At 46.1% G+C, this 23,943-nt stretch overlaps 1 protein-coding gene across 6 annotated transcripts in view; it reads right to left on the bottom strand.

Moving 5' to 3' along the window:
* LOC112245593 (kelch domain-containing protein 3) overlaps positions 1-23,943 on the bottom strand; it is a 71,305-nt gene that overhangs the window by 15,620 nt on the left and 31,742 nt on the right. The window contains exon 10 of one of the 6 annotated variants that reach the window (XM_042305722.1): positions 22,787-23,324. The exons of the other annotated variants lie outside the window; for them this stretch is intronic. Within the exon in view, the coding sequence (XP_042161656.1) occupies positions 23,249-23,324 (76 nt within the window). The 3' untranslated portion in view covers positions 22,787-23,248. Of the gene's footprint in view, positions 1-22,786; positions 23,325-23,943 lie in introns of those variants that run through there. 6 annotated transcript variants of the gene reach the window in all.

Genomic DNA, 23,943 nt, shown 5'->3' with positions numbered 1-23,943 from the left:
GCTATCAGTTGAATCAGGTATAGTTGAATCAGGTATAACTGTCTGTAGCTATAGTTGAATCAGGTATAATTGTCTGTAGCTATAGTTGAATCAGGTATAATTGTCTGTAGCTATCAGTTGAATCGGGTATAGTTGTCTGTAGCTATAACTGAATCAAGTATAGTTGAATCAGGTATAATTGTCTGTAGCTATAGTTGAATCAGGTATAATTGTCTGTAGCTATCAGTTGAATCAGGTATAGTTGAATCAGGTATAACTGTCTGTAGCTATAGTTGAATCAGGTATAATTGTCTGTAGCTATAGTTGAATCAGGTATAATTGTCTGTAGCTATCAGTTGAATCGGGTATAGTTGTCTGTAGCTATAATTGAATCAGGTATAATTGAATCAGGTGTAATTGTCTGTAGCTATCAGTTGAATCAGGTATAATTGTCTGTAGCTATAGTTGAATCAGGTATAATTGAATCAGGTATAATTGTCTGTAGCTATAGTTGAATCAGGTATAATTGTCTGTAGCTATAGTTGAATCAGGTATAATTGTCTGTAGCTATAGTTGAATCAGGTATAATTGTCTGTAGCTATCAGTTGAATCAGGTATAATTGTCTGTAGCTATCAGTTGAATCAGGTATAATTGTCTGTAGCTATCAGTTGAATCAGGTATAATTGTCTGTAGCTATCAGTTGAATCAGGTATAATTGTCTGTAGCTATCAGTTGAATCAGGTATAATTGTCTGTAGCTATCAGTTGAATCAGGTATAATTGTCTGTAGCTATCAGTTGAATCAGGTATAGTTGTCTGTAGCTATAGTTGAATCAGGTATAGTTGTCTGTTGCCACCATTTTGAATCAGCCATCAGTTGAATCAGGTATACAGTATTTATCTGTAGCAGCTAAGGCAAGGGAATAGCTGAACCATGTACAGTCTGCTTTGGCTAAAGTCAATTCGGTGTGAGGATGTGAAAGCCAATATTGCTTGAAATAAGAGGAAAACAGTTATCACTTAATTACAATAACATCCATTTGTTGAATGACATCCTGTAGAAGGTGAATTTCACTATCCCTCTTCCTTCTGTTTTCCCATCTCCTCCTTTCGCTCTCTCCATTCATTTTCATTACTTACTCCATCATTATCCATCTCTCTCCGCGTTCCCAGGATGTTGTAAGGTTTTACGTTCCTAATCTTGACTAAATAAACAGCTTGTGGATTTAAAGCGGCCAGGAGAGGAACGGAGCACGAGCCCACAGGTCCCAGGGGGCCAGCTGGGGAACTCATTACGCACCAACTCTACCCCCCCCACCCAGATCTTCTACTACCCCCCTCCTTGGTAGGTCCCCTAACCCTGACCACCCCACCAACCTCCCCCAGCAGCTTACAGCAATTTTCAAACACAATGAGATTAGAGGTGACGTGGGGAGAAAGACAACACCCTCTCTCTGGCTAGAAAGTTTTAGAAATTTAAATCCTACCCTGTGATGTCACAGCAGAAGCATTTTAGGACCTATCTTTTTAACCACAGTTCATAGAAACACGCCGTTTTCAGATGGAGACACAGGTTTGGTGCTGGAGATGTTAAAACGTGGCAGATTTGCACTTTAAACAGACATGCCCCGCTCTCTCGTTCAGTACAGCAGATTTGCACTTTAAACAGACATGCCCCTCTCTCTCGTTCAGTACAGCAGATTTCTGACACAAATGGGAAACTGTGCAGAACGGCAGTTCATAGGGTTACACTAGGCTGATCACCAGAGACAGAGGGGGGAGACACACGGTGAGACGATGTTAGCATTAGGGCCTGTATCTGTTCCTCCTGATAAGAGTCTGACAGGAAGTCATATTGTAGCATGATGAGTTCCTCTGACCAGAAGGTTCTGAAGGATGAACAGGAAGTAGTGTAATGATTCTGAAGGTCCACAGCTTAACAGGAAGTGGACAGAGGATGAAGCAGGAAGCAGTCTCACATCAAATCTGTCCAAGACTGAGGATACAGCCGATAACAGACTCCCAGTGCTTGTTCAGGCCAGGGATAGATCATCACTGGGGCTTGTCTTCATGAAGGCATAGCACATGAAGGTGTGATGGCATTTCCTTATCTGCTAAAGAGTAGCATCGTTGTTGGACATGTGAAAGTTGTTGTTGGAATCACAAACAATTGTGTTTTCTCGAGCTGTTTCAAGGTTCCTCTGGGTTAGTTGTAGGGCCTTTGTCTCTATAACATGGTGTGAAGGGGTCTCTCTGGTATAGTTGTAGGGCCTTTGTCTCTATAACATGGTGTGAAGGGGTCTCTCTGGTATAGTTGTAGGGCCTTTGTCTCTATAACATGGTGTGAAGGGGTCTCTCTGGTATAGTTGAAGTCACACCCTTTATGTGACTAAACCTAACCAGTCTGGTATCTATCCTACCTGGCACCACAACACTATAAGGAGGAACAGGGGTAGTCGGCAAGTGAATATTTAAGTATCGTAATGTCCTGTCCTCACTGTGCTGACTACAGTTAATGTTGAAGTCTACTCTATCCTGGCACCAGCTCACAGACAAACCAATCAGATCCTGAAGTGGGGCAACCAACGCTGAGAATCCTTCCATTCCTCTACAGGGCTCATTTCCTCCAAAGGGAAACTGAGATACAACATACATTCGCTACCCTAGCTGTAGACTTCAAGTTACTGCGCTAACGCTAGTTAGCATTGGATTGCTAAACTACCCCTATCTTCATACAACAACATAAACATTGTAACCACAATTTCATCTAAATCTGGGGGAGTAGATAAACTTACTTGCCCGAATCTCAGGCAGCCTTCAATGTATCTGTGCCCCATCCTGGGTAGTGGCTAAGTAGTGGCTGACTAGACTGTAGTGGCTGACTAGACTGTAGGGACTGACCAGACTGTAGGGGCTGACCAGACTGTAGTGGCTGACCAGACTGTAGTGGCTGACCAGACTGTAGTGACTGACCAGACTGTAGTGACTGACCAGACTGTAGTGACTGACCAGACTGTAGTGACTGACCAGACTGTAGTGACTGACCAGACTGTAGTGACTGACCAGACTGTAGTGACTGACCAGACTGTAGTGACTGACTAGACTGTAGTGACTGACCAGGCTGTAGTGGCTGCCTAGACTGTAGTGGCTGACTAGACTATAGAGGTTGACTAGACTGTAGGGACTGACCAGACTGTAGGGACTGACCAGACTGTAGTGGCTGACTAGACTGTAGTAGCTGACCAGACTGTAGGGACTGACCAGACTGTAGTGACTGACTAGGCTGTAGTGGCTGACTAGACTATAGTGGTTGACTAGACTGTAGTGGCTGACTAGACTATAGTGGTTGACTAGACTGTAGTGGCTGACCAGACAGTAGTGGCTGACCAGACTCAAATCAGTTGTTACGGGTCTGTCTGCTACATGTGTTTAGGTGAGACAGACTTCAGTCCTGCTCTGCTCTGGAGGTGAGACAGACGTCAGTCCTACTCTGGAGGTGAGACAGACGTCAGTCCTGCTCTGCTCTGGAGGTGAGACAGACTTCAGTCCTGCTCTGCTCTGGAGGTGAGACAGACTTCAGTCCTGCTCTGCTCTGGAGGTGAGACAGACTTCAGTCCTACTCTGGAGGTGAGACAGACGTCAGTCCTGCTCTGCTCTAGAGGTGAGACAGACGTCAGTCCTGCTCTGCTCTAGAGGTGAGACAGACGTCAGTCCTGCTCTGCTCTGGAGGTGAGACAGACGTCAGTCCTGCTCTGCTCTGGAGGTGAGACAGACGTCAGTCCTACTCTGCTCTGGAGGTGAGACAGACGTCAGTCCTACTCTGCTCTGGAGGTGAGACAGACGTCAATCCTACTCTGCTCTGGAGGTGAGACAGACTTCAGTCCTACTCTGCTCTGGAGGTGAGACAGACTTCAGTCCTGCTCTGCTCTGGAGGTGAGACAGACTTCAGTCCTACTCTGCTCTGGAGGTGAGACAGACTTCAGTCCTACTCTGCTCTGGAGGTGAGACAGACGTCAGTCCTACTCTGCTCTGGAGGTGAGACAGACGTCAGTCCTACTCTGCTCTGGAGGTGAGACAGACGTCAGTCCTACTCTGCTCTGGAGGTGAGACAGACTTCAGTCCTACTCTGCTCTGGAGGTGAGACAGACTTCAGTCCTACTCTGCTCTGGAGGTGAGACAGACTTCAGTCCTACTCTGCTCTGGAGGTGAGACAGACTTCAGTCTCTGGAGGTGAGACAGCTCTGCTCTGGAGGTGAGACAGACGTCAGTCCTACTCTGCTCTGGAGGTGAGACAGACGTCAGTCCTACTCTGCTCTGGAGGTGAGACAGACGTCAGTCCTGCTCTGCTCTGGAGGTGAGACAGACTTCAGTCCTGCTCTGCTCTGGAGGTGAGACAGACTTCAGTCCTACTCTGGAGGTGAGAGACAGTTATCTGGGAGAGATAGTGTCCATCCAAACAGCTCAACTGGGATCATACTAGACTATTGTTCTTCAGTCTAACATCAAATCTCTTCTTCAGTTTTATCACTGCCTAATTTGTTGTGACAGAAAGGGAGACAAGACTACACACATCACATGTGTTTATGTGTAACACTCAACCCCCAAAGCCTCTGTATACAACCAGGTAGTGGGTTAAAGGGTTACAGATAAGGTGGGTTTGGGAACAGAGGACATGTTGAAGATTTGAAGAGTAAATGACAGTCTCTCAGCCACGAGCCGGATACTGCTCTGTGCTGACCACAGTGACCTGAGGTCCTGACCAGGTTCTGAACATCCATGTGACAGGCTGCATCTCAGGGAGTGTGTTTGGGAGGGCTTGACTATGGAGAAACCTCTGACCTTCAGGAGTACAGACAATATGGCATGGCCCATCTCAATGCCTTGGCGTGAGGTAGCTATTCCTCTTCTCTGGCCCATCTCAATGCCTTGGCGTGAGGTAGCTATTCCTCTTCTCTGGCCCATCTCAATGCCTTGGCGTGAGGTAGCTATTCCTCTTCTCTGGCCCATCTCAATGCCTTGGCGTGAGGTAGCTATTCCTCTTCTCTGGCCCATCTCAATGCCTTGGTGTGAGGTAGCTATTCCTCTTCTCTGGCCCATCTCAATGCCTTGGCGTGAGGTAGCTATTCCTCTTCTCTCACCCATCTCAATGCCTTGGCGTGAGGTAGCTATTCCTCTTCTCTCGCCCATCTCAATGCCTTGGCGTGAGGTAGCTATTCCTCTTCTCTCGCCCATCTCAATGCCTTGGCATGAGGTAGCTATTCCTCTTCTCTGGCCCATCTCAATGCCTTGGCATGAGGTAGCTATTCCTCTTCTCTGGCCCATCTCAATGCCTTGGTATGAGGTAGCTATTCCTCTTCTCTGGCCCATCTCAATGCCTTGGCATGAGGTAGCTATTCCTCTTCTCTGGCCCATCTCAATACCTTGGCATGAGGTAGCTATTCCTCTTCTCTGGCCCATCTCAATGCCTTGGCGTTAGTCTGCCCTATGAACCCTGATGTAGAATACAGAGATAATAGATTTATATGCAGCTGGACTAGGAGCTCTACCAGCCAGTAAAGCTGTATGGTGGCAGCAACACATTCTGACATATCTGATACACTAACCCTAAACAGCTCTGGTACCTGCAGCTCAAAGAAACACCCTGCTCGAACAACCTTCAGCAGACTGGGAGGTTCTGTACAGATTACATGCCATGGATTAAGGGTGAGGTTGTGGTTTGGTAATGGGGATTAAACCCCAGGCACAGGAACAGGCTAGGGACTGGGATGTTTTGGCTATGTACAGGAATTACTCCCTCTGTGGTCCTCTAAACCTTTACAGTTCCCTAACCCCCCCCCACTACAGCTAGTCTAGTCAGACCTCCTCCACTACAGCTAGTCTAGTCAGACCTCCTCCACTACAGCTAGTCTAGTCAGACCTCCTCCACTACAGCTAGTCTAGTCAGACCTCCTCCACTACAGCTAGTCTAGTCAGACCTCCTCCACTACACCTAGTCTAGTCAGACCTCCTCCACTACAGCTAGTCTAGTCAGACCTCCTCCACTACAGCTAGTCTAGTCAGACCTCCTCCACTACAGCTAGTCTAGTCAGACCTCCTCCACTACAGCTAGTCTAGTCAGACCTCCTCCACTACACCTAGTCTAGTCAGACCTCCTCCACTACACCTAGTCTAGTCAGACCTCCTCCACTACAGCTAGTCTAGTCAGACCTCCTCCACTACAGCTAGTCTAGTCAGACCTCCTCCACTACAGCTAGTCTAGTCAGACCTCCTCCACTACAGCTAGTCTAGTCAGACCTCCTCCACTACAGCTAGTCTAGTCAGACCTCCTCCACTACAGCTAGTCTAGTCAGACCTCCTCCACTACAGCTAGTCTAGTCAGACCTCCTCCACTACAGCTAGTCTAGTCAGACCTCCTCCACTACAGCTAGTCTAGTCAGACCTCCTCCACTACAGCTAGTCTAGTCAGACCTCCTCCACTACAGCTAGTCTAGTCAGACCTCCTCCACTACAGCTAGTCTAGTCAGACCTCCTCCACTACAGCTAGTCTAGTCAGACCTCCTCCACTACAGCTAGTCTAGTCAGACCTCCTCCACTACAGCAGCTAGTCTAGTCAGACCTCCTCCACTACAGCTAGTCTAGTCAGACCTCCTCCACTACAGCTAGTCTAGTCAGACCTCCTCCACTACAGCTAGTCTAGTCAGACCTCCTCCACTACACCTAGTCTAGTCAGACCTCCTCCACTACAGCTAGTCTAGTCAGACCTCCTCCACTACAGCTAGTCTAGTCAGACCTCCTCCACTACAGCTAGTCTAGTCAGACCTCCTCCACTACAGCTAGTCTAGTCAGACCTCCTCCACTACAGCTAGTCTAGTCAGACCTCCTCCACTACAGCTAGTCTAGTCAGACCTCCTCCACTACAGCTAGTCTAGTCAGACCTCCTCCACTACAGCTAGTCTAGTCTAGTCAGACCTCCTCCACTACAGCTAGTCTAGTCAGACCTCCTCCACTACAGCTAGTCTAGTCAGACCTCCTCCACTACAGCTAGTCTAGTCAGACCTCCTCCACTACAGCTAGTCTAGTCAGACCTCCTCCACTACAGTCTAGTCTAGTCAGACCTCCTCCACTACAGCTAGTCTAGTCAGACCTCCTCCACTACAGCTAGTCTAGTCAGACCTCCTCCACTACAGCTAGTCTAGTCAGACCTCCTCCACTACAGCTAGTCTAGTCAGACCTCCTCCACTACACCTAGTCTAGTCAGACCTCCTCCACTACACCTAGTCTAGTCAGACCTCCTCCACTACACCTAGTCTAGTCAGACCTCCTCCACTACACCTAGTCTAGTCAGACCTCCTCCACTACACCTAGTCAGACCTCCTCCACTACACCTAGTCAGACCTCCTCCACTACACCTAGTCAGACCTCCTCCACTACACCTAGTCAGACCTCCTCCACTACACCTAGTCAGACCTCCTCCACTACACCTAGTCAGACCTCCTCCACTACACCTAGTCAGACCTCCTCCACTACACCTAGTCAGACCTCCTCCACTACACCTAGTCAGACCTCCTCCACTACACCTAGTCAGACCTCCTCCACTACACCTAGTCAGACCTCCTCCACTACACCTAGTCAGACCTCCTCCACTACACCTAGTCAGACCTCCTCCACTACACCTAGTCAGACCTCCTCCACTACACCTAGTCAGACCTCCTCCACTACACCTAGTCAGACCTCCTCCACTACACCTAGTCAGACCTCCTCCACTACACCTAGTCAGACCTCCTCCACTACACCTAGTCAGACCTCCTACACCCACCTCCTCCCACACCTAGTCAGACCTCCTCCACCACACCTAGTCAGACCTCCTCCACCACACCTAGTCAGACCTCCTCCACCACACCTAGTCAGACCTCCTCCACCACACCTAGTCAGACCTCCTCCACCACACCTAGTCAGACCTCCTCCACCACACCTAGTCAGACCTCCTCCACCACACCTAGTCAGACCTCCTCCACCACACCTAGTCAGACCTCCTCCACCACACCTAGTCAGACCTCCTCCACTACACCTAGTCAGACCTCCTCCACTACACCTAGTCAGACCTCCTCCACTACACCTAGTCAGACCTCCTCCACTACACCTAGTCTAGTCAGATCTCCATATGACCAATTCTGTTGGACCAAACCTCAAATGGAAAGATGGAGTTGAAACTGCTCGTTGTCAGAGAGGAAGAAGTGATCTTTAGAGTTGAAACTGCTTGTTGTCAGAGAGGTGATATTTAGTCATAGTGGTTGTAAGTGGCAGGGGGAGGGGTTTGGTGTCTGTGTACGAGAGTGAAGGTGCACAGTGCACACAGCACAGAAGACAAGACCAAAAAGAAAACGCTGATAAAAAAATGTATAAAAACCTTGATTCTTGCGATACGGACATTTGGAACATCACCCTTAAACATACAGTGCCTCCAGAAAGTTTTCACACCCCTCAACTTTTTCCACATTTTGTTGTGTTGCAGCCTGAATTTAAAATTGATTAAATTGAGATTGCGTGTCACTGGCCTACACACAATACCCCATATAATGTCAAAGTGGAATTATGCTTTTATATATATATATATTTTTTTTTACAAATGTATAAACAATTACAATCTGAAATGTCTTTGGTCAATAAGTATTCAACCTCTTTGTTATGGCAAGGCTAAATAAGTTCAGGAGTAAAAATGTGCTTAACAATTCACATCAGTTGAATGGACTCACTTTGTTCAATAGTGTTTAACATGATTTTTGAATGACTACCTCATCTCTGTACCCCAAACATACAGATAATTGTAAGGTCCCCCAGTCGAGCAGTGAATTTCAAACACAGATTTAACCACAAAGACCATGCCTTGGAAAAAAGGGCACCTATTGGTAGATGGGTAAAAAAATACAAAAATAAATACAATGAATATCTCTTTGGGCATTGTGAAGTTATTAGTTACACTTTAGATGGTGTATCAATACACACAGTCACTACAAAGATACAGGCGTCCTTCTTAACTCAGTTGCTGGAGAGAAAGGAAACCGCTCAGGGATTTTCACCGTGAGGCCAATGGTAACTTTAAAACAGTTACAGAGTTGAATAGCTGTGATAAGAGAGAACTGAGGATGGATCAACAACATTGTAGTTACTCCACAATACTAACCTAAAGGACAATGTACAGAATAAAGAATTTTCAAAACATGCATTATGTTTGCAATAAGCCACTAAATTAAAACTACAAAAACATGGAAGAATAAATGAACTTTATGTCCTGAATACGAAGTGTTATGGTTTGGGGCAAATCCAACACATCACTTAGTACCACTCTGCATATTTTCAAGCATGGTGGTGGCTACATCATGTTATGGGTATGCTTTTCATCGGCAAGGACTGGGTAGTTCTTTAGGATAAAAATAAACCGAATGGAGATAAGCACAGGCAAAATCCTAGAGGAAAACCTGCTTCAGTCTGCTTTCCACCAGACACTGGGAGACAAATTCACCTTTCAACAGGACAATAACCTACAACACAAGGCCAAACATACACCGAGTGTACAAAACATTAGGAATAATTGCTCTTTCCAGGAAACTGACCATGTGAATGCCAAGATAGTTATGATCCTTATTGGCAGGGTAGCCGGGGTGGCAGGGTAGCCTAGTGGTTAGAGTGTTGGACTAGTAACCGGAAGGTTGTGAGTTCAAACCCCGAGCTGACAAGGTATAAATCTGTCGTTCTGCCCCTGAACAGGCAGTTAACCCACTGTTCCCAGGCCGTCATTGAAAATAAGAATGTGTTCTTAACTGACTTGCCTGGTTAAATAAAGGTAAAATAAAAAATAAAATTGATGTCACTCGTTAAATCCAATTCAATCAGTGGGCAAGACAAAAAATGTAAGTGCCTTTGGTATGGTAGTAGGTGCCAGGCGCACCAGTTTGTGTTACAAACGGCAACACTGCTGGGTTTTTCACACTCAACGGTTTCCCGTGTGTATAAAGAATGGTCCACCACCCAAAAGACATCCAGCCAACTTGACACAACTGTGTGAAGCATTGGAGTCAACATGGGCCATCATCCCTGTGGAACGCATTCAACACCTTGTAAAGTCCATGTCTGGATGAACTGAGGCAGTTCTGAGGGCAAAAAGGGGTACAACTCAATAATAGGAAGGTGTTCCTAATGTTTTGTCCACCCAGTGTAAATCGACCTGTATAGACTAGGTAAAGGGAAGGGAAAGGGGGTACAACTCAATATTAGGAAGGTGTTCCTAATGTTTTGTACACTCAAGAGTACACTGAAGTTGCCTACCAAGAAGACATTGAATGTTTCTTAGTGGCCGATTAACAGTTTTGACTTAAATCACCTTGAAAATATATGGCAAGACATAAAAATGTCTGTCTAGGAATGATCTACAACCAACTTTACAAAGCTTGACAAATTTGTTTTAATAATGTGCAAATATTGTTCAATCCAGGTGTGGAAAGCTCTTAGAGACTTACCCAGAAAGACTCACAGCTGTAATCACTCTTAGAGACTTACCCAGAAAGACTGACAGCTGTAATCGATGCCAAAGGTGATTGTAACATTATTGACTTAGGGGTATGAATACAGTATTTCTGTATTTCATTTTCAATAAATGTGCAAAAATGTCTAAAACCATATTTTCACTTTGTCATTATGGGACATTGTGCGTAGATGGGTGAGAAAAATCAATTTAATCCATGTTGAATTCAGGCTGTAACAACAAAATGTGGAATAAATCTAGGGGTATGAATAATTTCTGAAGGCACTGCAGATTCAAATGAATCTGATATATCACCCAGTCCTAACAGTGTCTGGCCAAGTAAGGACGGATCTTTCTGACAGTAGGATTCTATAACAGCAGGCCTGTTCCAGCCTGGCAGAGAGAGCATGGAGGGGAGCTGCAGAGACAACATCAATCAGCCTCTCAGTCAGTCATTCATAGTAAAGGTCAATTTAACATAGTGAAGCACGTAAGACTGCTACTGAGCTGTTTACTCTCGGTGTGATGCATATGAGCCAATTAAAACACTGTGAAGGACGCTAGATACATCAACTATAGGCACAGAAAACTGATGACGGCTGGAAACAGGAGTTTGTTAAAGTGTTTCATTGGTCATACAGCAGATAGGGTGGGGCGACGCGCAACCTCTGGGGGAACGCGCAACCTCTGGGGGAACGCGCAACCTCTGGGGGAACGCGCAACCTCTGGGGGAACGCGCAACCTCTGGGGGAACGCGCAACCTCTGGGGGAACGCGCAACCTCTGGGGGAACGCGCAACCTCTGGGCGCAACCTCTGGGGGAACGCGCAACCTCTGGGCGCAACCTCTGGGGGAACGCGCAACCTCTGGGGGAACGCGCAACCTCTGGGGGAACGCGCAACCTCTGGGGAACGCGCAACCTCTGGGGGAACGCGCAACCTCTGGGGGAACGCGCAACCTCTGGGGGAACGCGCAACCTCTGGGGGAACGCGCAACCTCCGTGCACTAGATGGGCCTAGTGCACGGCTCTGACGGTCTGTCTGGTGGCTGACCTGCCTATACTGATAGATTGTTGTGTCAGGAAAACAACCCCTCACTCAACATCAACAAAACAAAGGAGTTGATCGTGGACTTCAGGAAACAGCAGAGGGAGCACCCCCCTATCCACATCAACGGGACAGTAGTGGAGAAGGTGGAAAGTTTTAAGTTCCTCGGCGTACACATCACAGACAAACTGAATTGGTCCACCAACACAGACAGTGTGGTGAAGAAGGCGCAGCAGCGCCTCTTCAACCTCAGGAGACTGAAGAGATTTGTCTTGTCACCAAAAACACTGACAAACTTTTACATATGCACAATCGAGAGCATCCTGTCAGGCTGTATCACCGCCTGGTACGGCAACTACTCCGCCCAAAACCATAAGGCTTACCAGAGGGTGGTGAGGTCTGCACAACGCATCACCAGGGGCAAACTACCTGCCCTCCAGGACACCTACACCACCCGATGTCACAGAAAGGCCATAAAGATCATCAAGGACAACAACCACCTGAGCCACTGCCTGTTCACCCTATTATCATCCAGAAGGCGAGGTCAGTACAGATGCATCAAAGCTGGGACCGAGAAACTGAAAAACAGCTTCTATCTCAAGGCCATCAGACTGTTAAACAGTCATCACTAACACAGAGAGGCTGCTGCCAACATAGTGACTTGAAATCATTGGTCACTCTAACAAATTGATCACTAGGCACTTTAATAATGCCACTTTAATAATGCATTCCTCATCTCATATGTATATACTGTATTTTATACCACCTATTGCACATTGCCTATGCCGCTCTGTTATTGCTCAACCATATATTTACATGTACATATTCTTATTCCATTCCTTTACTTAGATTTGTGTGTATTAGGTAGATGTGGAATTGTTAGATTACATGTTTGATATTGCTGCACTGTCAGAACTAGAAGCAAAAGCATTTCGCTACACTCACATTAACATCTGTTAACCATGTGTATGTGACCAATATAATTTGATTTGAGATACGCCTAGTGCACGGATCTGTCGGTCTGGTGGCTGACCTGCCTATACTGTGCCCCTCCCGTCTCTATCCATCCCTAGCTAGCGCACATGAGTGTTTGTGTTCTCGGAAGTACGGAAACGAATGCTCTGTTCCGAAAATACTTAATCTCAGGATACTTTATCCACTAACTGTCTTGGTAAGTCACAGTATTTTTTACGTAATGGGAGCTTGAGGCAGTATCGTGTAAATGGGAGCTTGAGGCAGTTTAACATATTGGGAGCTTGAGGCAGTATAACATAATGGGAGCTTGAGGCAGTATAACGTAATGGGAGCTTGAGGCAGTATAACGTAATGGGAGCTTGAGGCAGTATAACGTAATGAGAACTTGAGGCAGTATAACATATTGGGAGCTTGAGGCAGTATAACATAATGGGAGCTTGAGGCAGTATAACATAATGGGAGCTTGAGGCAGTATAACATAATGGGAGCTTGAGGCAGTATAATGTAATTGGAGCTTGAGGCAGTTTAACATATTGGGAGCTTGAGGCAGTATAACATAATGGGAGCTTGAGGCAGTATAACGTAATGAGAGCTTGAGGCAGTATAATGTAATGGGAGCTTGAGGCAGTATAATGTAATGGGAGCTTGAGGCAGTACAATGTAATGGGAGCTTGAGGCAGTATAATGTAATGGGAGCTTGAGGCAGTATAACATAATGGGAGCTTGAGGCAGTATAACGTAATGAGAGCTTGAGGCAGTATAATGTAATGGGAGCTTGAGGCAGTACAATGTAATGGGAGCTTGAGGCAGTATAATGTAATGGGAGCTTGAGGCAGTATAATGTAATGGGAGCTTGAGGCAGTATCATTGTTTGAAAGCTGAACGTACTACTTTACTTCTGATAATGAGGCATGTCTTACCTTGCTTCACAGTAGCCTAGCCAAAATCCATCCATAGAAATGTGGGGGTAATTATTATATAAAGACTTCCTCATGTCATTAACCAGCATTTCTCTCCTGTTCTATTGATTTTCATATCAACTTTCTTTCGTTGTCCAGAAGCCCAAAGGTACAATCCTAGTCATATTGGCAACCCATCCTAGTTGTTGCTATTAGGTTCCCAGTCTTTCTACGTTTGAGGTTTTCAGCTCTGGCACATATGAAACACTCAGGTGAACTGTTTCCAACTGTCTTTTACAGACACACTCAGGTGAACTGTTTCCAACTGGCTTCTACAGACACACTCAGGTGAACTGTTTCCAACTGTCTTCTACAGACACACTCAGGTGAACTGTTTCCAACTGTCTTCTACAGAAACACTCAGGTGAACTGTTTCCAACTGTCTTTTACAGAAACACTCAGGTGAACTGTTTCCAACTGTCTTTTACAGACACACTCAGGTGAACTGTTTCCAACTGTCTTTTACAGACACACTCAGGTGAACTGTTTCCAACTGGCTTCTACAGACACACTCAGGTGAACTGTTTCCAACTGGTCTTCTACAGACACACTCAGGTGAACTGTTTCCAACTGTCTTCTACAGACACACTCAGGTGAACTGTTTCCAACTGGCTTCTACAGACACACTCAGGTGAACTGTTTCCAACTGGCTTTTACAGAAACACTCAGGTGAACTGTTTCCAACTGGCTTCTACAGACACACTCAGGTGAACTGTTTCCAACTGGCTTTTACAGAAACACTCAGGTGAACTGTTTCCAACTGTCTTCTACAGACACACTCAGGTGAACTGTTTCCAACTGTCTTTTACAGACACACTCAGGTGAACTGTTTCCAACTGGCTTCTACAGACACACTCAGGTGAACTGTTTCCAACTGGCTTCTACAGACACACTCAGGTGAACTGTTTCCAACTGTCTTCTACAGACACACTCAGGTGAACTGTTTCCAACTGTCTTCTACAGACACACTCAGGTGAACTGTTTCCAACTGTCTTTTACAGACACACTCAGGTGAACTGTTTCCAACTGTCTTCTACAGAAACACTCAGGTGAACTGTTTCCAACTGTCTTCTACAGACACACTCAGGTGAACTGTTTCCAACTGGCTTCTACAGAAACACTCAGGTGAACTGTTTCCAACAGACTTTTCCAGACAATTTGACATGTTTAAATGACGTTGAATTAGCTGCTTAATTACAGGAGCTGCATGTCTAATAATAGGCAACAGCTGCTTGACTGTAAGACGATATGCAGCAATACCCAGCCCGTTTCCATTAAGCTCTTTATGAAAAATGTCCGTTCCTTGTATGAAGGTAGTGTATATATGAATCTGTTCCTTGTATGAAGGTAGTGTATATATGAATATGTTCCTTGTATGACGGTAGTGTATATATGAATATGTTCCTTGTATGACGGTAGTGTATATATGAATATGTTCCTTGTATGACGATAGTGTATATATGAATATGTTCCTTGTATGACGATAGTGTATATACGAATCTGTTCCTTGTATGCATGCAGAGTATATTCTGTTGGACACGTCATTTTACTGTTTGTTCACTGGTTAATGAAGGCCTGTTAGCCAGCAGCAACATCCCTAATATATACACACAAAACAAGTCAAGGCGTCCCCAACTTCAGACAGACACACAGACAAATGTGAGAGCCAACGTGTACTGACACTACATGGGTTCCAGCAGGTGCTGCCTGTACCAGTGAATCATTAACTGGCTTGAAGACCCACACCAGACTGGAGGTAGCTAGACCCACACCAGACTGGAGGTAGCTAGACCCACACCAGACAGGAGGTAGCTAGACCCACACCAGACAGGAGGTAGCTAGACCCTCACCAGACAGGAGGTAGCTAGACCCTCACCAGACAGGAGGTAGCTAGACCCTCACCAGACTGGAGGTAGCTAGACGCTCACCAGACTGGAGGTAGCTAGACGCTCACCAGACTGGAGGTAGCTAGACGCTCACCAGACTGGAGGTAGCTAGACGCTCACCAGACTGGAGGTAGCTAGACGCTCACCAGACTGGAGGTAGCTAGACGCTCACCAGACTGGAGGTAGCTAGACGCTCACCAGACTGGAGGTAGCTAGACGCTCACCAGACTGGAGGTAGCTAGACACTCACCAGACTGGAGGTAGCTAGACACTCACCAGACTGGAGGTAGCTAGACACTCACCAGACTGGAGGTAGCTAGACGCTCACCAGACTGGAGGTAGCTAGACGCTCACCAGACTGGAGGTAGCTAGACACTCACCAGACTGGAGGTAGCTAGACACTCACCAGACTGGATGTAGCTAGACACTCACTAGACTGGAGGTAGCTAGACACTCACTAGACTGGATGTAAAAGACAGAGTGTGACTATAGAGCTAGTATTAGAACGTGTAACAATAGATAGAGAGTGACTATAGAGCTAGTATAATAGACATAGAGAGTGACTATAGAGCTTGTATAACAGACCTAGAGAGTGACTATAGAGCTAGTATAACAGACATAGAGAGTGACTATAGAGCTAGTATAACAGACATAGAGAGTGACTATAGAGCTAGTATAACAGACCTAGAGAGTGACTATAGAGCTAGTATAACAGACATAGAGAGTGACTATAGAGCTAGTATAACAGACATAGAGAGTGACTATAGAGCTAGTATAACAGACCTAGAGAGTGACTATAGAGCTAGTATAACAGACCTAGAGAGTGACTATAGAGCTAGTATAACAGACAGAGAGAGTGACTATAGAGCTAGTATAACAGACAGAGAGTGACTATAGAGCTAGTATGACAGAGATAGTGACTATAGAGCAAGTATAACAGACAGAAAGTGACTATAGAAATAGTATGACAGAGAGAGTGACTATAGAGCTAGTATCATATGGGGCGGCAGGGTAGCCTAGTGGTTAGAGCGTTGGACTAGTGACCGGAAGGAAGCTAGTATTAGACATAGAGAGTGACTATAGAGCTAGTGTTGCTAGGCTAAGGTCTGTGCAGGTGGAGTCACTCATGCATGCTGCCTGTTTGAGTAGATGAGTTAACCAGAGCCCCAGAGGACCAGTGAGGGGTAACAGAGGGTTAGGGTTCGGGTGTCGCTGTGTGACACAGAGAGGAGGCTCCCTGAGCTCATAAATCAGGACAGAATGTCTTGCCTCTCTACAGCTCAGCAGGCTGTTTACTCTGGAGTAAGTGGAGGTGAGGAGTGTGTGTGAGAGAGAGAGAGAGAGAGAGAGAGAGAGAGAGAGAGAGAGAGAGGCTGTGTGTTGCTGGCAGATCTCTTTCTCATACACACCCAGGTTAAACTGCTGCACTAAATCACTTTATAAATGGGAACTAATTCCAAGTTGCTGTCCTAAAGCACACATTAAAACAACAGTCAATAGTGAATAAAAATACAGCCCCTAATGGTGAACCCTTACACATGGTGGTTCAACCTAATGAACATCCATTTTGCTCTGTTGTGTACCCAGTTTCCCCCAGTCTATATTGCTGTAATAATTCCCACACAGGGTTCTAATAGGGTTAGTTAAGGTGAGAGTTTCCCAGACAAACACCTCTAGTCCAGTCCTATAGCTGACCCTTTGAACACAGTGAGAACACAGCGGGCCCACAACTTAATCCTTTTATTATGCTTCACTAAAACAATAAATTAATGGCCAACAAATTCCTGCAGGTAAAGTAAATATCATAAAGAGTGAATAAATACAACAGAATGTTTTAAATAAATATCATTCAGTGTTCTGGTCTGGCTCAGACTGAAAGATAAACAATAGTGGTATAGAAGAGTCCTCATAAATTTACACAGTGTTTCTTAGCCACGCTCCTACGCACAAACACACTCACACATAAATCTGACAGTGTTTCCTTGCCACGCTTCCTAGGATCCGGAAGTGTTATAAAGAACACAAGCAAGGTGTCTGCTGGGTAATTCATGATGGGCCGAGCAGGCGTTTGTCTATTTAATGTAGACAGAAACAAATAAGTCTTTAGCTGGTTAAAGCTAGGGTTAAAGCTGGGGTTAATAGCTGCCTAATGACTCTGAAAGTAGTTAAGCCCCAGGAAAATAAACACAAAACACAGAGCACATTGGCTTATAGACGTTCCACAGACATACAGGTAGGTAGCCTAGTGGTTAAGAGTGTTGGGCCAGTAACCCAAAGGTCGCTGGTTCAAATCCCAGAGCCGGCAAGGTGGAAAAATCTGCCATTCTGCAGAAAATGCAGAAGACACATTTGGGTTGAATGCATTCAGTTGTTCAACTGATCCCCTTTCTGGCACTAACACTTGTCTTTTGTAACTAGCTCTGATTTCCTGGTAATGACTGATATGTGGATGTCTATCCTAGCTTGGTTAACGGAACTGACTGTATGTCACTCTGGATAACAGATAACGGCTAAATGATCAACATGTAATACATCTCAAAGAATAAGATACATGTGGGTATTTCAATGAACACACAATGTCCTGTGTGAAATCTAAGCAGGTAAGGTGTCACAATAAAGATGGACACAGGGAGGACACCTCCGACTCAGGGCACACTTCTCCTCTTCACTGTTTAAATAGGAGGGAGAGTAAATCAGCTGCTGTTATGACTTGGTCCTCAGCCTGAGTGTGGGTCTTAAGTGTCTTAGTGCAGTGGTTCCCAAACTGAGGGGGCGAGAGAGTGGTCGGGGGAGGGCGAGTGGTCAGGGGGCGGACGAGTGGTCGGGGGGCGGACGAGTGGTCGGGGGCGGACGAGTGGTCGGGGGCGGACGAGTGGTCGGGGGCGGACGAGTGGTCGGGGGGCGGGCGGGCGGTGGTCGGGGGCGGACGGGCGAGTGGTCGGGGGCGGACGGGCGAGTGGTCGGGGGCGGACGGGCGAGTGGTCGAGTGGTCGGGGGCGGACGGGCGAGTGGTCGGGGGCGGGCGGGCGAGTGGTCGGGGGCGGACGGGCGAGTGGTCGGGGGCGGACGGGCGAGTGGTCGGGGGCGGACGGGCGAGTGGTCGAGTGGTCGGGGGCGGACGGGCGAGTGGTCGGGGGCGGACGGGCGAGTGGTCGGGGGCGGACGGGCGAGTGGTCGGGGACGGGCGAGTGGTCGGGGGCGGACGGGCGAGTGGTCAGGGGGCGGACGGGCGAGTGGTCAGGGGCGGACGGGCGAGTGGTCAGGGGGCGGACGGGCGAGTGGTCAGGGGGCGGACGGGCGAGTGGTCAGGGGGCGGACGGGCGAGTGGTCAGGGGGCGGACGGGCGAGTGGTCAGGGGGCGGACGGGCGAGTGGTCAGGGGCGGACGGGCGAGTGGTCAGGGGCGGACGGGCGAGTGGTCAGGGGGCGGACGGACGAGTGGTCAGGGGCGGGCGAGTGGTCAGGGGGCGGACGAGTGGTCAGGGGGCGGACGAGTGGTCAGGGGGCGGACGAGTGGTCAGGGGGTAGGGCGAGTGGTCAGGGGGCGGACGAGTGGTCGGGGGAGGGGGCGGGTGAGTGGTCAGGGGCGGACGAGTGGTCGGGGGCGGACGAGTGGTCGGGGGCGGACGAGTGGTCGGGGGGGCGGACGAGTGGTCGGGGGCGGACGAGTGGTCGGGGGGCGGACGAGTGGTCGGGGGCGGACGAGTGGTCGGGGGAGGGCGAGTGGTCGGGGGAGGGCGAGTGGTCGGGGGAGGGCGAGTGGTCGGGGGAGGGCGAGTGGTCGGGGGAGGGCGAGTGGTCGGGGGAGGGCGAGCGAGTGGTCAGGGGGCGCGTGAGGGGTTGGGGGAGGGGGCGCGTGAGGGGTCGGGGGGGAGGGGGCGCGCGAGTGGTCGGCGGGGAGTTTTTTAGGGTCCGGCTTTCAACTTAGCTCTGTAACTTGTAAATGTTCCCTAATGATGGAATGGGTGCCTGATTGAAACAGTATGGGAACCATTGTCTTATTGTAAACAACAACAGCCCAGCCTAATATGAACCTGTGTGTGGATCTAGTGTCTTAGTGTAACTAAACAGACAGTCTGTGGGTTGTTGCTCAGAGTGCATCGGGGATCAGCTGTGGGTGACCACGTTGTCTTGTAGGGATCAGACTCATTTTTACAGTATCAGGAAACAACACCCAAATAGACAGACAGACGGACAGAAACAAAACCCGGAAGTCAGACAGACAGACAGACAGACAGACAGACAGACAGACACCCAGCTGTGTGTATATGTGTAGGTGTGTGTGGATATGTGTAGGTGTGTGTTAATTAGGACCGATTTCATGTTTTCATAACAATCGGAAATCGGTCATTTTTGACTTTTTTTTTTTTTTTAACTACTTCATTTAATCTTTATTTAACTAGACAAGTCAGTTAAGAACACATTCTTATTTTCAATGACGACCTGGGAACGGTGGGTTAACTGCCTTGTTCAGGGGCAGAACGACAGATGTTTACCATGTCAGCTCGGGGGATTCAATCTTGCAACCTTACAGTTAACTAGTCCAAAGCTCTAATCACCTGCCTCTCATTGCACTCCACAAGGAGACTGCCTGTTACGCGAATGCAGGAAACCAAGGTAAGTTGGTAGCTAGCATTAAACTTATCTTATAAAAAACAATGTGTGCCTAACCATAAACATCAATGCCTTTCTTAAAATCAATACACAGAAGAGTATATTTTTAAATCGGCATATTTAAATCCAGGTTAGCAGGCAATATTAACCAGGTGAAATTGTGTCACTTCTCTTGCGTTCATTGCACGCAGAGTCAGTGTATATGCAACAATTTGGGCCGCCTAATTTGCCAGAATTTTACGTAATTATGACATAACATTGAAGGTTGTGCAATGTAACAGGAATATTTAGACTGATGGATGCCACCCGTTAGATAAAATACTGGACGGTTCCATATTTCACTGAAAGAATAAACGTCTTGTTTTCGAGATGATAGTTTCCGTATTCGACCATATTAATGACCTAAGGCTCGTATTTCTGTGTGTTATTATGTTATAACTAAGTCTATGATTTGATAGAGCAGTCTGACTGAGCGGCGGTAGGCAGCAGCAGGCTCTTAAGCATTCATTCAAACTGCACTTTACTGCGTTTTGTCAGCAGCTCTTCGTTGTGCTTCAAGCATTGAGCTGTTTATGACTTCAAGCCTATCAACTCCCGAGATTAAGCTGGTGTAACCGATGTGAAATGGCTGGCTAGTTAGCGGGGTGTGCACTAATAGCGTTTCAAACGTCACTCGATTTGAGACTTAGAGAAGTTGTTCGCCTTGCTCTGCATAGGTAACGCTGCTTTGAGGGTGGCTGTTGTCGTTGTGTTGCTGGTTCGAGCCCAGGGAGGAGCGAGGAGGGGGACAGAAGCTATACTGTTACACTGGCAATACTAAAGTGCCTATAAGAACATCTAATTGTCAAAGTTTAATGAAATACAAATGGTAGAGAGAGAAATTGTCCTATAATTCCTATAATAACTACAACCTAAAACTTCCTACCTGGGAATGTTGAAGACTCATGTTAAAAGGAACCACCAGCTTTCATATGTTCTCATGTTCTGAGCAAGGAACTTAAACATTAGCTTTCTTACATGGCACATATTGCACTTTTACTTTCTTCTCCAACACTTGGTTTTGCAATATTTAAACCAAATTGAACATGTTTCATTATTTATTTGAGGCTAAATTGATTTTATTGATGTAATATATTAAGTTAAAATAAGTGTTCATTCAGTATTGTTGTAATTGTCATTATTACAAATAAATAAATAAAAAATATATTTTTAAATCAGCCGATTAATCGGTATAGGTATCGGCGTTGAAAAATCATATTCGGTCGACCTCTAGTGTAGGTGTGTGTGGATACGTGTAGGTGTGTGTGGATACGTGTAGGTGTGTGTGGATACGTGTAGGTGTGAGTGTATATGTGTAGGTGTGTGTATATGTATATGTGTAGGTGTGTGTGTATATGTGTAGGTGTGTGTGGATATGTGTAGGTGTGTGGATACGTGTAGGTGTGTGTGGATACGTGTAGGTGTGTGTGGATACGTGTAGGTGTGTGTGGATGTGTGTGGATACGTGTAGGTGTGTGGATACGTGTAGGTGTGTGTGGATACGTGTAGGTGTGAGTGTATATGTGTAGGTGTGTGTATATGTATATGTGTAGGTGTGTGTGTATATGTGTAGGTGTGTGTGGATATGTGTAGGTGTGTGTGGATATGTGTAGGTGTGTGTGGATACAACGGTAGGCTGTAGATAGATATAGATAAAGGGATCCTACCACAGGACCAGGTCATCAGCCCATCTGCCTGTCTGTCTGAGACGAGAGGTGTTGTATTTCCTCCACTGGTCAGACAACAGACTATCACAAAGACGCTTGTTTTCCCTATCTTACCCACACCATGACCCCTCCCTATCTGCTGCCTGACGACAGGAAATCATGACTCCTGTAAGACTATCCTTCTAACTAAATCCCAGGGGAAGTCCCACAGAACGCAATCATCACATGACTAATAACACCAGTCATTAATTACATGACTAATAACACCAGTCATTAATTACATGACTAATAACACCAGTCATTAATTACATGACTAATAACACCAGTCATTAATTACATGACTAATAACACCAGTCATTACATGACTAATAACACCAGTCATTACATGACTAATAACACCAGTCATTACATGACTAATAACACCAGTCATTACATGACTAATAACACCAGTCATTACATGACTAATAACACCAGTCATTACATGACTAATAACACCAGTCATTACATGACTAATAACACCAGTCATTACATGACTAATAACACCAGTCATTACATGACTAATAACACCAGTCATTACATGACTAATAACACCAGTCATTACATGACTAATAACACCAGTCATTACATGACTAATAACACCAGTCATTACATGACTAATAACACCAGTCATTACATGACTAATAACACCAGTCATTACATGACTAATAACACCAGTCATTACATGACCAATAACACCAGTCATTACATGACCAATAACACCAGTCATTACATGACCAATAACACCAGTCATTACATGACCAATAACACCAGTCATTACATGACCAATAACACCAGTCATTACATGACTACATGACACAAGCATTTCGCTACCCTCGCATTAACATCTGCTAACCATGTGTATGTGACAAATAAAATTTGATTTGATTTGATAACACCACAGTCATTACATGACTAACACCACATTTATTACATGACTAATAACACCAGTCATTACATGATCAATAATACCAGTCATTACATGACTAATAACACCACAGTCAATATAATAACACCAGTCTATAAATGACTAATAACACCACAGTCATTACATGACTAATAACACCACAGTCATTACATGACTAATAACACCACAGTCAATATAATAACACCAGTCTATAAATGACTAATAACACCAGTTATTACACGACTAATAACACCTGTCATTACATGACTAATAACACCAGTCATTACATGACTAATAACACCTGTCATTACATGACTAATAACACCAGTCATTCTAATAAAAATATTTTATCAAACACTTTCTCCTGCAGGTGAAAGCTAATGATGTCAGTGTAGAAACCTTCAGCCGGGCCCTTCCAGCAGTGTAAGACTCTGAGCTGTTATCCCCAGTATCAGGCTGTCTCAGTGGGGTTCAAAGGTGGGCTGAGCAGGGCTGGGGCTGGAAGACATGGGGGCTGGGACTGAGCTGTTATCCCCAGTATCAGGCTGTCTCAGTGGGGTTCAGAGGTGGGTAGAGCAGGGCTGGAAGACATGGGGGCTGGGACTGAGCTGTTATCCCCAGTATCAGGCTGTCTCAGTGGGGTTCAGAGGTGGGCTGAGCAGGGTTGGGGCTGGAAGACATGGGGGCTGGGTCTCTGAGCTGTTAAAAATATTTATTTAAAGATTTTCTATAAATGTGAATATTTGTAGCTACTTTTTAAGTGCATACCGAAGTCAACCTGTGCAACACGTTATGAGACAAAAAGGGTTGTGTTCTTCATTTCAACTGTCATATACTGTTTGATTTTGAATCTTACTGGTAGTTCCCATACATGTGGTGTTTGTTAACAAGCACAACAACGAGAGACCAGAGCCTTGGGAGTCAAATAAAAAGGTTCCATTTTATTTTTAACCCTAAAAAATAAAGTTGTGCAGCATGTGCCAGCTGATCTAGTTACAGGAGGGAATGCACAACTAGATGTTTGCCAGCTAGATATCTGATAACTATTAACTGTCTAAAATGTGCTAAATGCTCTGCCGTTGTGCATTTGGTTTGTTAATTCAGTAACTAGTTCCCTTCTTCTCAAATCAATTTGCTTGGTAACAGCAGAGAATTCCGTCCTGGATAAAGAGCCATGTTGTCTACTATCTGTTTTGGGCATGGAGCAAACAGTGAGTAGCATATTTTAGTTACTTGTATAACTTTATCAGCTGGGATGTCTGTCCTGCAAATACTTTACAAATACTTTAGGTCAGAGACTGTAGAAAATGTTCACAAT

Source organism: Oncorhynchus tshawytscha, linkage group LG24, assembly GCF_018296145.1.
Source record: "Oncorhynchus tshawytscha isolate Ot180627B linkage group LG24, Otsh_v2.0, whole genome shotgun sequence".
NCBI classification, from domain to species: Eukaryota; Metazoa; Chordata; class Actinopteri; order Salmoniformes; family Salmonidae; genus Oncorhynchus; species Oncorhynchus tshawytscha.
Note: the sequence above shows the minus strand (reverse complement) of the source record. Positions and strands in the feature narration are given on the sequence as shown.